Source organism: Penicillium verhagenii (assembly GCF_028828195.1).
Source record: "Penicillium verhagenii strain IBT 33310 chromosome Unknown utg000006l_segment0_segment0, whole genome shotgun sequence".
Taxonomy (NCBI): Eukaryota; Fungi; Ascomycota; class Eurotiomycetes; order Eurotiales; family Aspergillaceae; genus Penicillium; species Penicillium verhagenii.
The window spans coordinates 2,867,889-2,880,694 of record NW_026643170.1 but is presented as its reverse complement, the minus strand read 5'-3'; the positions used below and the strand labels follow the sequence as shown (position 1 = coordinate 2,880,694).

At 49.4% G+C, this 12,806-nt stretch overlaps 4 protein-coding genes across 4 annotated transcripts; 3 read left to right on the top strand and 1 right to left on the bottom strand.

Annotated features, from left to right (window-relative positions):
• Positions 1-245: 245 nt before the first annotated feature.
• N7466_006444 (calcium:cation antiporter) lies at positions 246-2,287 on the top strand (the record flags this gene model as incomplete). The annotated part of the gene is made up of 5 exons (XM_057165841.1): positions 246-390; positions 528-912; positions 1,040-1,235; positions 1,306-2,195; positions 2,257-2,287. The coding sequence occupies 5 exons, from the start codon at positions 246-248 to the stop codon at positions 2,285-2,287; spliced, it is 1,647 nt and encodes a 548-aa protein (XP_057021440.1).
• A 969-nt stretch (positions 2,288-3,256) lies between these two features.
• On the top strand, positions 3,257-4,452 carry N7466_006443 (uncharacterized protein; the record flags this gene model as incomplete). Its single annotated transcript, XM_057165840.1, has 2 exons — positions 3,257-3,717; positions 3,801-4,452. 2 exons carry the CDS (start codon positions 3,257-3,259, stop codon positions 4,450-4,452), a joined length of 1,113 nt encoding a protein of 370 aa, XP_057021439.1.
• Positions 4,453-5,949: 1,497 nt separating this feature from the next.
• Positions 5,950-8,311, top strand: cat1 (catalase catB; the record flags this gene model as incomplete). The annotated part of the gene is made up of 4 exons (XM_057165839.1): positions 5,950-6,249; positions 6,320-6,961; positions 7,030-7,194; positions 7,247-8,311. The coding sequence occupies 4 exons, from the start codon at positions 5,950-5,952 to the stop codon at positions 8,309-8,311; spliced, it is 2,172 nt and encodes a 723-aa protein (XP_057021438.1).
• A 302-nt stretch (positions 8,312-8,613) lies between these two features.
• treA (alpha,alpha-trehalase treA) lies at positions 8,614-11,957 on the bottom strand (the record flags this gene model as incomplete). Its single annotated transcript, XM_057165838.1, has 3 exons — positions 8,614-10,101; positions 10,152-11,891; positions 11,946-11,957. 3 exons carry the CDS (start codon positions 11,955-11,957, stop codon positions 8,614-8,616), a joined length of 3,240 nt encoding a protein of 1,079 aa, XP_057021437.1.
• Positions 11,958-12,806: the final 849 nt, after the last annotated feature.

The window sequence follows — 12,806 nt, the reverse complement described above, 5'->3', positions numbered from 1 at the left end:
CAAATGTTAGCAATACGGTGTACGAGAGGTGGAAACCCCCCCTATTCGCCTTGGCAATTGATTGGCAAGATCCACCTTTAAAAAAAGCCATCAGGTTGATTGGATCTGCACCGAAACAATTCCCGCAAGGCCCAGTTCTTGGCATGGGATAATCTTAGCGGATAATCGTAATCGCTACATTTAATTTCTGGCGTTTCCCCCCTTTTCCTCCACGACACCTCAAACCAACGGGAATATCTTCAAATATGGTCAGAGATGGCCTCCACGCAGATGACATTAACAGTCCCTTCCGTGACAATTCAACCTGCGGGGACGATTCACACTTGATTGATGATGGCTCCAGCATCAGTTCTGGAAATAGATCTCGTGCTCGACAATGGGGCATCAATCGTGCGTATCCAATGTTTCCAATGTTTCCAAATGGTTTTACCTGGCTTTTTTGTTCTGTTTTTTGTTCTTGCTTTATTCCAAGGTTATAAGCGAAGCTCTCTAACTTTTTAAATCCCTATTATTTTTCGAATCTACAGAACAAATGGCTGTTGCAAATGCTTCAGGTAACATCTCCCGCCAAGTGAAACAGTTCTTTCACACGCGGTCTCGAAGAACGACCAGTATTTCCCTACCAGGAGTAGAATGCGTCTATTGCGACCAACCCATCGCGGCATTCAAACGACGAGCCAGAGAGATTCTTCTATCCAAGAATCTACTCTCGATTCCCTTTACTCTAGTAGCCATCCTTTTCTCCGTATCCGATATCCCCCCGCTAGTGATCTTTATCTGGAATTTGATCGCTATCGTGCCCTTGTCGATAACCCTCACTTTTGCGACCGAACGACTTTCTCGTGAATTGGGAGAGACCGCGGGAGCTCTTTTGAACATCAGCATCGGTAACTTGGCTGAATTAATTATTTTGTATGTCTTTTTCCCTGCGCTTTTCACGGTTATTTTGCTTTTTTTTTTTGCTGACTTTTAACTCTGTCTAGTGTGTAAGTTGCTTCTTATCGGCTTTGGTGACATGCGGGGGGACTAACCTTACTAGCACGGCACTGATGAAAAACAACATCAAAGTGGTACAAGCATCTCTTCTTGGTTCAATTCTGGTCAACTTGCTTCTTGTGTTGGGTTCTGCAATCATCGCTGGAGGATGGGCATCTCCCGACCAAACCTATAACAGCGATCTCACACACGCCTTTGTCGGATTACTGAATCTAACGGTATCATGTCTAATGATCCCAGTATGTTTCTCTCCTTCGACCTCAACCTTGGACCGAAAGAAAAAAAAAGCCTAACATTGACATCTCCCAGACCGCTTTCTATGGCAGCGTGAAAGATATCAAATCAGCCGATCACATGGCCCTCTATTTCAGTCGTGGCGTCTCCGTCATCCTCCTCGCCATCTACTTTCTCTACCTGTTCTTCCAATTCAAATCACACGCCCACCTATTCCGCTCTCGCGCCGCTGGACTACACCCGGATCCCAGTGAAGAGTCCGAAACACTACATACCCGCCGATCCTACGACGAAATGTTCATGGATATCGAATCCCAAGAATCCACCGTGTCCCTAATCAACAAGGACCACGAACGACCCGAGATGCAAGAAGTTCAACCCGCCGGCCCCGCCTCCCCAATGGACGACCTCCGCCCCGAGTCCGGACTACCATTAGATCACATCGATACCGAGCGCGGCCATACCCACGAGGAGGACCAGGACCAAGACCAGAACGGAGTTCGGATCCACAACTGCAAAAACCTATCTTTCGCCAGCCGGGCAATTTCAATCGTAATCCTTGTCGCCTCAACAGTCTTAATAGCCATCTGCGCCGAATTCTTCGCCTCCAGTTTCGGCGTCCTGAACGAAAAGGGTATTCTCGGCGAATCCTTCGTTGGACTGATCGTCATCCCGGTCGCAGGAAACGTTGCCGAGAACGTCACGGCCGTCATTGTCGCTCACAAGAATCAGCTTGATCTCGCGATCAGTGTTGCTCTTGGCTCGGCGATTCAGATCGGGTTGCTTGTTGCGCCTGTTATTGTTCTTGTCGCTTGGGCTTTGGATAAGCCCATGACTCTTCACTTCGATCGTTTCGGGATGGTGACGCTGGTCGGCTCCGCCCTGCTTGTTAGTTTCCTTGTTCTCAAGGGGAAAACTAATTATCTAGAAGGCGCTATTTTGTGCGCCTGTTTTGCCGCCATCTCGTATGTTGCTTTCCCGTCTCGTTCTATCTTGGCGTGGGGCATATTGCTAACCCGGAAATAGTGTCGGCGCTTTCTTGCTACCCATTACTTAATTGACTAACCTGCATATATGCGCATGCATTCCTTCTTTTTTAGCATATACCTGTACCTAGACTCATAGGTAGTCGGGGTGGGAAGACCGGACGGTCCACCGACGGTACTCCGTACAATCTTTGCATATATACACATTCAGGAGCTAGTGCTCCCACTTTCGTTATTGTACATACATTTTATCGGCAACAATTTATTTCTTTACTTTATTCACCCCCACTTGCGTGCATTGTAATTGTTTCATATGCCAACCTTTGTACTTTACAGGACTAGCGGTTCAGAATGACGGCGTCTGGACTCGGGTTGTGAAGAATCCTGCAATTTTCTAATCGGCAAGTGGATACTTCGATTCCGAGGGCAAAGCCGAGGCCCGGGGGGCATGGGTTCAAAGAATGCAGGTACTTACATCACTTGATGTATCAACCTGGCATTGGTTCTCGATAGCCTCTGAAATTTTCGGGAATTTAAACCCAGACCCTTGCAAAGGCAATCTCCATCCAATCTTATCTGATTCGGTCGGGACACCTGTTATGGAACATCTCCATAAAGGGCTCATTCACTCTACTAACTCCCTTTGACCCACATCCTCCGGGCTCCGGGAAACATCTCGGCAAACAATTCAAGGTTTCAAAGTTCCAGGAATCATTTTGTGGAAATTGCTAGGTGATATCGCTCACGCGCCAACCGAAGACGGCCTCTCGGCGGGCGTGAAGATGCCGATCCGGGAATGCCGAATCGCGATACAACCAAGGGTCAGGGGAAGTCCATCTCAAGTTATTCCATGAGACGCAGTGGAGAACCCCACTGATTTCAATGGAGCCCATCGCCGATTCCATACCTGATCGTCCTTAATATTGAAGTAATCTCCTGAAGAGAAGTCCGGAAAATCCGAAAATTTTAGTGTATTAAGGTTGCGGGATGGCGCTTCTTTCCAGAATTCCTGAAGTCTAAATCTAAAAAATATCAAAATCATGTTGCGCTCAACACTCGTCCTGTTGGCTTCGTTCGGAACTGGACTCGTCCAGTCTGCCCTCACTTTGGACGATCTGTATCTTGAGAATGCTCCTACCTCTCCGCGTCCCTACGTCATTCCGCACTATGCCAACTCGCATGCCGTTACAATCGGCACCCAGCTGTATCGGTTTACCGTGACCGGCCCCTCGTCCGACTATGCGTTCACGCTGATGAGCACCAATGCCCCGTCCAGCGCAGCGTTGGGTGTACTCCCACATATCCACGAAGAGCACTACGAGAACTTCTTCGCTATGAAGGGTCGCTTTCAGCTATGGGCCGAGAAGGATGGCAACGAGCAGCAGGCTCGTCTGCTCACTCAAGGCGACTACGGCTCCGTGACCAGGAACACAACACACACCTTCCAGATCCTGGACCCGGACACCGAGATGATCGGCGTCATTGTCCCCGGTGGATTCGAGTAAGTCTCCCCCCCCCCCCCCATGCTCCCGACCTACCATCCCCAAACGCACCGAATCCACATACTAACATCGTTCCCACCAGGGATCTCTTCTACTACCTCGGCACAAACTACACCTCTGGCACAGACACGCCCTATGTCCCCGCAATCTCCAACTCGAGCTCGTCCTCCTCAACCCCCACTGCCAGCATGATGAGCACCCTCGAGTCCTACGACGTGTACGCCCAAACCTCCTTCGAGCCCCGCTACGATCTCGTCAACGGTACCGCCCCGATCGACAACAGCACCTGGCACACCGGAGCCAATGCGCTCGGCAGCCCGGGCGACCCTTACTTTGTCGCAAACGGATACGGACCCAAGTACTTGAATTCGCAGTACGGATACCAGGTTATTCAGCCATTGGTTACATCCACACAAGCACAGGATACAAACTATACCCTGTCGACCATTTCGCTTAGTCGGCAAACACAGACCAGCCCGCCAAGCTATACGCTGGCTGGCGCTGCGGCGTTCGAGGTGCTGGAGGGCTTGCTGTATATTACTATTGGGGAGTATCCGGTTGCGATGCTGAGTATGGGAGATGTGGCGTTTATTCCGGCTGGAACGGAGTTCAGTTATTATAGCTCTGTTGCGTTCACTAAGGTGCTGTATGTTAGTAGTGGGGATAACGGGGTGGATGCGCAGCTTATTGAGGGTGGAAAGAGCTGGGATTTTGTTACTTTCCCCAAGTACTAGATTTTCGGTACCTTGAGTTTATAATTTGAGTTAGGGTGCCCCGGTGGAAAAAGTTTCACCGTTCTGCAATTGGATCGATCTAATTGAATTTCATACATATATATTTGTCGTTGATTTGCTATACATTATTCAAAAGGTTTTCTGATATATTATGTATGCAATTACAGGTAATGTTTATTGAGATTTTGGAAGCAAGGTAGATCTTGAAAACTCAAAATAAATCAATTTTCAAGCCGATGCAGTACTGTTTCATAGCCGATCGGGACAGTAGCTATGGGCTTCATGCAAAGTACTTACTCCGTACTGTTCCTTCAATTAGAGTGAGACACATTATGCATGATGAAATATGCGGGATTAATTCCATCCCATGTTTGCTGCGGGGAAAGTGACTTGGCCTCAAACTACAGTGGCCAGTCACGGTAGATGTATTTGGAAATTAGTGAAGATCGGCAGGAATTGGAGAGGAGAAAAAAATCGAGCATGCATTGAGGTTTAATGTCATAGGCCAAATTAAATACAAGTAATCAAGACAACCAAGAATTTAGTAATCAACGGCCTGGACTCGCAGTCACAGACTGGTTTTCGCTCCCATCCAGGCACAACTTGGTCGAGGCCCAGCAATCATTCGCAGCTTCATGCAGGAGACCGTACTTTCTCCCTAGCTCCAATTAGCTCCACAAAGATGCCAAGGCAACCATCGTATGAGCCTATGAGGTGAAATTCGATTATTAAAGTGGCAGCTTGCAAAATCGGTGATGCGGGCTCCAGACCCGATTGCTATTACCAAGCATCCCAGCCTCGACCAATTCAATTCCCTTCGCCAAAACCTCTAACATACGCCAACCCTTGCCAAGACAGAAATCCTGAACAATGATGAATTCCATCTGCAGCCCAGGACTCGATTTTGAGTTTCTCTATAATTGATTTGCCGTGCTAGTGGAACGCCAAGAGGCTTATGGTTTCGTCGCGTCCTTGTTATGGGTGCACTTTGGGGATGCCCTGCCAAGTCTGGGATTGAACACAAGATTCTGACTGGTCGGCGGGCCCTGTACCTTGAAGAACCAATGACGTTGTATGGCCTAAAGTAGCTACAGTACCCCATTCGGATGGGCGTTTTGCTTAGTAGGAACAGTCGAACAGCCCATTGAGGGATGCCCGTTGTCCCCACACCTTCGGGACTTTATTTTTGGGGGCATTATTCTAGCCCTCTGTGATAGAATAATCAAGTGGGGATTGGTTATTATTCAGCTCGTGCATCCTCTCTGTTTCTATGATGCAGTAGCTTTTACACTACTGTAGGTTCCTAATGTTTCGTCGGTCATTGGATGTCGACTCGGCAATGCACGAGGGTTCGTATTTCTTGAAAAAACCTGCATGAGTATAAAAGCCACCTGGATTCCAGTTCTTGAACTTCCCCCTCCTCTTGAGTCCCAGGCTCGAATAGTTTAATTTGTGTCCCGGCCTTGATCTTCACAGTCAGTACATTTGGTGGCTACAATGCGTTACGCGTTGCTCCTCACAGGCCTCATTGGCACTGTCAATGCAGCTTGTCCGTACATGTCGGGCGATCTACCTGACTCCTCGGACTCACTTCACCGTCGCGATGATGCAGACGCATCCGCCGCTACCGAGGACTTCCTTTCTCAATTCTATCTCAATGACCAAGATGCCTTCATGACTTCAGACGTGGGAGGTCCAATTGAAGATCAGAACAGTCTTAGTGCAGGAGAGCGTGGCCCAACTCTTCTCGAGGATTTCATTTTCCGCCAGAAGATCCAACGATTTGATCACGAACGGGTAAGGCAACAAACAGATTACTCCTGTCCCTTGCATTGCCAATTTTAATCATGACTGACGCCTAGTAAAGGTCCCAGAACGTGCTGTCCATGCCCGCGGAGTCGGCGCCCACGGCGTATTCACATCTTATGGAGACTGGTCCAACATAACAGCCGCCTCGTTCCTCGGTGCAAAGGATAAAGAAACCCCCATGTTCGTCCGCTTCTCCACCGTAGCCGGTAGTCGCGGAAGCGCCGATACAGCCCGCGACGTGCACGGATTCGCGACACGATTCTACACCGATGAGGGAAACTTCGATATTGTCGGAAACAACATCCCCGTTTTCTTTATCCAGGACGCAATCCTGTTTCCAGATCTCATCCACGCCGTGAAACCGCGAGGTGATAATGAGATTCCTCAAGCGGCGACTGCGCATGATTCTGCGTGGGACTTCTTTAGCCAACAGCCTAGTGCGTTGCATACGCTTATGTGGGCTATGTCGGGTCATGGCATTCCTAGATCTTTCCGTCATGTTGATGGGTTTGGTGTGCATACTTATCGATTTATTACTGATAGTGGGGCTTCGAAGTTGGTTAAGTTCCATTGGAAGACTTTGCAAGGGAAAGCGAGCTTTGTGTGGGAGGAGGCGCAGCAGACTTCAGGGAAGAATGGTGATTTCATTCGTCAGGATTTGTGGGATGCTATTGAAGCCGGAAGGTACCCTGAGTGGGAAGTGAGTTCACAGCGCTCTAGTATCTCTTTGTTTGGAAAAATGACTAACTTAATACCTCATTTGAACAGCTCGGAGTCCAAATCATGGACGAAGACGACCAACTTCGATTCGGCTTCGATCTTCTCGACCCAACAAAGATCGTGCCCGAAGAACTCGTCCCAATCACACCACTGGGCAAGATGCAGCTCAACCGTAATCCAAAGAACTACTTCGCCGAAACCGAGCAAGTCATGGTACGTCCCTGAACCCAAGCCCCAACCAACGAACACCCCTAACAAATCCCAGTTCCAACCAGGCCACATAGTCCGCGGCGTCGACTTCACAGAAGACCCCCTCCTCCAAGGCCGCATCTTCTCCTACCTAGACACCCAACTAAACCGACATGGCGGGCCCAACTTCGAACAAATCCCCATCAACCGGCCCCGCGTCCCAATTCACAACAACAACCGCGACGGCGCAGCCCAGATGTACATCCCACTAAACAAAGACGCCTACACACCCAACACGCCGAACAACGGCTCCCCAAAACAAGCGAACCAGACCGTCGGCAACGGTTTCTTCACTACGCCCGGCCGCACCGTATCGGGACACCTGGTCCGCGACGTGAGCTCCACCTTCGCCGACGTCTGGTCCCAGCCGCGTCTATTCTGGAACTCGCTCATCGCCGCCGAAAAACAGTTCGTCGTCGACGCCATGCGCTTCGAGAATGCGAACGTCGTTAGCCAGGTCGTGAGGGATAATGTCGTTCTACAGCTGAATCGGATCAGCAATGATCTTGCGAAGCGGGTCGCCGAGGCTATTGGTGTTGATGCACCGAGCCCGGATCCGACGTATTATCACCATAACACGACTGCGGGCGTGGGAGCCTTTGGAGCAAAGTTGTTGAAGCTTGAGGGCTTGAAAGTAGGAGTACTTGCTTCGGTTGGTAATGGCTCTTCGATTGCGCAGGGTGCGGCGTTGCAGGCGCAGCTGAGCTCTGTGGGCGTTGATGTTCTTGTTGTTGCTGAGCGGATGGCAGATGGTGTTAATCAGACGTATGCGGCATCTGACGCTACGAATTTCGATGCTGTTGTCGTCGGCGATGGGGCGCAGGGGTTGTTCGGGTCGAGTTCTGTGGCTACGTCGTTTTATCCGGCTGGAAGACCTTTGGATATTCTTGTTGATGCGTTCCGGTTTGGTAAGACTGTTGGTGCGATCGGAAATGGAGCTGGCGCGTTGAGAACCGCCCACATTGCTACTAACCAGACTGGAGTTTATGTTGCTCAGAGTGTGGGAGGTGGATTTGCCGATGGGCTGAAGGATGGACTTCGGACTTTCAAGTTCTTGGATCGGTTCACTTTGGATGGTTAGCCGATTGCTGAGGCTGGCGATGATTGATGATTATTTGAATATATTCAAGTTGGTATATGTACCTCTTCAGGGCCTGTTCTGGCTAAATCCACCTGTTGGCAATGAAATACTACATGTATGGGAGTCTTCGGGGCTTCAATGTTTCAACAAACGGTACATGTAATTTGATTCAAATGTTAACTGAATTAAATTGGAAAAATAGTAATAAATATCGAAGCATATCGAAGCACTGTATAAAAATGAGATTTTTACGCGACCATGAAATAAAAGGTCAACATTGAAGACACACATGCATGCATCATCTAGTGCTGAGCACGACGACGACGCATCATCGATCCCGAGTCTGAGAAGCTCGCCGCCTTCATTCCCAACTTCCTCTTCTTGTTCTTGGAAGCAGACGAAGTCGTGTTGGTCGGGCCGAGAATAGCCCACTCAGCAACCGTCGCACCTGTTCCATTCATGTATTGCACATCAACAGCATCCAGACCCTGATTTCCCAAAATCAGCAGCGATGCATATTGCGTAGCCGGGATAGGTGAAGGCAGTGTGACGTTGGTGGTATTTCCCGTGGGAATGACAACTGTATCAAGGTTGGTGGTTGTCGCATCATAGGGATCCGAAAGCGCGATTCCGTTGAGCGTAGTCACAACGGTGTAGTCTGAGCTCGGACTGGTCGCGTCATACGAGGTCAACGCTTGCTGGATGCTTTGGTCGTGGAATATCACGGTCGCGTTGACCGGGGGAGCTTTGGCCCAATCGAAGTAGAAGCCTGTCACCATAGAGCCTTTTTCTTCGCCGAGCGAGACAGTAATAGAGCTCCAGTTTGCTGCGAGAGATGGCTGCCATTTAGTCGAAGCTGCTCCGTCGATTGCAGAAATGGGGAATTGGCCAGGCTGGTAGGAATCGAGGGAATCTACCGGTTGGCATTGTACTAGATTTCCGGCCACTGTGTTCGAAGACCCGACCTGGCGGTTGGGGATTACCACTGAGCCGGTCAAGGGCAGCTGGTAAGTTGTCAAGTTCGAATCCGAGCCCGCGCTGACGTTGATCGACGTGTTTGCGAATTGCATGTCTGCAGTGCCGAGAGGAGCAGAGGAAGCCCGGCTGATCGTGGTGTGGGTATAGTTAGACCAAGCAGAGATTGGCCATCCGTGCCAGTAGAAAGTTCGATACGTGAGATAGGGAATTTGAGGTGGCAAATTCGGGTCCACATGGAGAGTGCTGTCCGGTTTCAGGCGCAACCCCAAGTATCCAAACAGGACAACCTGGTTAGAACCACCATGACCAGTGAGGAATGGGAACGCGGGGTGAGTACCGCCGTTGGTGGTGGAGTTGTCAATCAACTGCTCTGACATCTGGAAGAATGGAGCCCGGGTATATGGTCTAAACGCATACTGGGCATATGTATAAGCTGAGCACCCAGACGGAGACATGTCATTAGCCACGATGGAAAAGATCGCCCAGGTCATAGCGGGCCCATCAGATGATTGCTTGGCCGCATAGTAGTCTAGGTCATTCAAGGAATCTTCTGTAGTGTAGTTTGACGTGTAGTCTAGCGGATATGTGTTCAAAACCACATCGGCTTGCTTTACCACTGCACTCCCGTTCATTGTAGTGAACTCGAGAGTCACTCCATTTTCGCGAAGGATCAAAACGTTATCAGCCATTTCGTCCCAGGTTGAGTTTTCTTCAAGCCCAAATTGCTGTCGGAAGGCATTGGCATTTGTGACTGTCTGGGCAATGAGTGGCATGGTGAAGCCACCCGCATTGACCTGATTCGCGTACTCGTCCTGGAAAAATCAGTAATTGGCAAAAGCTTATATAGTGTGCTGACACTCACTGGATCTGTCATGTTGGTCAAAGTCCACGAAGACCCATTGCGCTCCAAAAGGTCTGTGTATAGCGTAGCAACAGAGTCATAGATTGGGAAGAGAGTCTCCTTGAAAAATTGAGTATCACCCGTAGTGACCCACTGATTAACGAATGACATGCCAATGTCTCCGTTCAAATGGTATTCGTAATCCCAACAAGGGCCAGTAGCAGTGCAATTGCCATAACGCCCACTAGTCCATGGGAAGATGGCTGCAGACGAAGAGAACTGTGTCTGGTTCTGGGAGCCAGCATAGGAAGTCTTGATATTCTCCTGGGCCTGTGCATACAGCTTCACGCGGTAGTTGGTGATACGCTGAGCAGACTGAGGATGTGATGCCGCGAGACCAGGCTGCATCCAAAGATCGGCATCCCAGAAAACTTGGCCAGCGTATGAGTCAGAAGTCAAACCACCCACCGAGATACTGTCTGTGTTCAGAGAGGTTGATGAAGACGCATTTACCGCGTTGGGGCCAACGGTGTTTTGGAGAAGGTAGTATGTGTTTGCGACAGCGATCACAGCAGAATCGATAATAAGGGGATCTTGTGGCAGAGTACCGTTGGGGAATGTGTAGTGGTCGACCGAATCATCCGGCATGACGCTGGCCCACTCAGTTACATGAGACTGTAAAGATCGAAGGTATCCGTTGCTCAGGCCGGTCGAAGAAGCATTCTTGGCGACCTGTTGGGGGTTTTCAAAGGCATCCGAAGATGCCCCACCAACGAATTTGGTGATGTGGGAAATTGTGCCAGCCTTGAGATTAACAGTGACAGATTGGGCAATAGATGAGTCGTTTGTGCTGACATATGGCTTGTCAGTCACAATTTGTAGCGAAGACAAGTCGATGCCGGGGCCTGTAATGTTTGCGTAAATGTAGGCAGTGACATTTGCCACTCCATTTGGTCGCACAGCAGAATAAATGGCACCGTCATCTTCGCCGGAATTGACGAAATCAGTCCGTACGGCGGCAGCTCCATCCAGAACGTTTACGACTGTGGCATTTGTATCAACGCTCGGAGTGATTTGCATGTCCACCACGGCTTGGTTAACCCAAAGCTTATTGGTGAAAAGGCGATAGGTAATGGCAAAAGATCCACTTGCACCCTCAGGGGTCCAGGTGTAATTCCAAAGCAAAACACCCGATTTGAAGTCATAAGTCGAGCTGAAATTGGAGATAGTCGTGTTGTCGACAGTGGCGTCTAAGTAGGTGCCGTTGCCAAGGTCCAAAACCAAGCCACTCCAGTGTGGCACTCCACTGATCACACTATCCCAGCCATACTGGGACAGCCATGGGTAGTTGGACTCATTGGTATTAGGCTGCGCATCAAAAAATCCACTGATTGTCGCAAATGACTGTCGGCGGGAGAACAAAGGCCAGCCGCTAATCCCATCACCCCCATCTTCAAGCGAATCAACCTCGAAAAACGGACCTACACTGGCAACGTTGATGCCCAGGTAACCATTCGCCACGGATCCTCGCGTCTGGAATTGTCCTTGCTCCAGATTTGTGGTCGATAGCAGCCAGTTATCATCATCCCAGGTCACGCCATCGAAGTCGGTCTGGTAGACATTGTTGCTGGAGTTGCCTAGACTAGCTCCGGTGTATCTTCGCAAAGATTTTGCAATACGATTCCTTGAAGCAGGTGAACTGGCTCCCTGGACTGAAGAACTGAGATTCAAAAGCAGTGGGAGCACCGCCCAAAGAGAGGGCTTTGGTTTTCAATTAACACTTGTTTTGAGGTATTTGAAAATATCTTTGCTCACCTTTAACTGCATTTTGCAACTCTCACCCCCTTGCTAGGCGGGTATTGTTCAATCAATGTGGCTGGTAGAATTCAGGAAAATAAAAAGGGGAGGATTACCAGGTGAGTCAGAAGGTCAGAAGATCAACGTGAAAGTGAACCTTGTATTAAACGATCTATGGACGGCATGGAAGCTTTAAGTGAACGAGCCAACCTTTGGTTTAACAACCTGCCCCTTCAGGCAGTAATGGCAACTTCTACGCTCAGACCCCATTCCGTGATCTCATAAAATCAAAATGTGGAGAAACGGTGGAATATCGGACTCGGCCAGGATACGAGTTGATTCCTTCTGTGGGGACCGAGCCGATACCGTTTATAGCAAAAGATTGGCGATGTCGTATGAGGCGGCTGTTCGGCCCAATAGCTTGATTATATTGCCGGAAGAACCGGGTACGAGTCGGAAATGGAAGCCATGGCACTTAAACAATCCGTGCGAACTTGAAGGCGAAAACATGTTATAGGCTGCAATGATTTGTGGACCAGAGAACGGCCGTGGAGGTTCGGTACGGCGTCATCGAGTGGAAAAAGAGTTTTTGTCAAGGTTTGGACTTTGTGGGGTTTGTTGGGGTTGATGGGGTTTGGCGGTTTGGACGTGGGGTGGCTGAGGTCCCGCAAATCAACCGATAAAACCCCGTTGCTTTTAAAGGCAGGTGGGTTCCTAAAGTCAGTTAAGAATCGATTTATAAGAGTTTCAGGATGAATGAGCTTCCAGGATGCATGAATGGCTTTGAAAGTATCTAAGAAAATTTCTTGGGCAAGAGACGGTTTCCCTTTTTCCGCCTGAGGCATTACAATTTCACGTGATAAGTTATGGTTATTAATT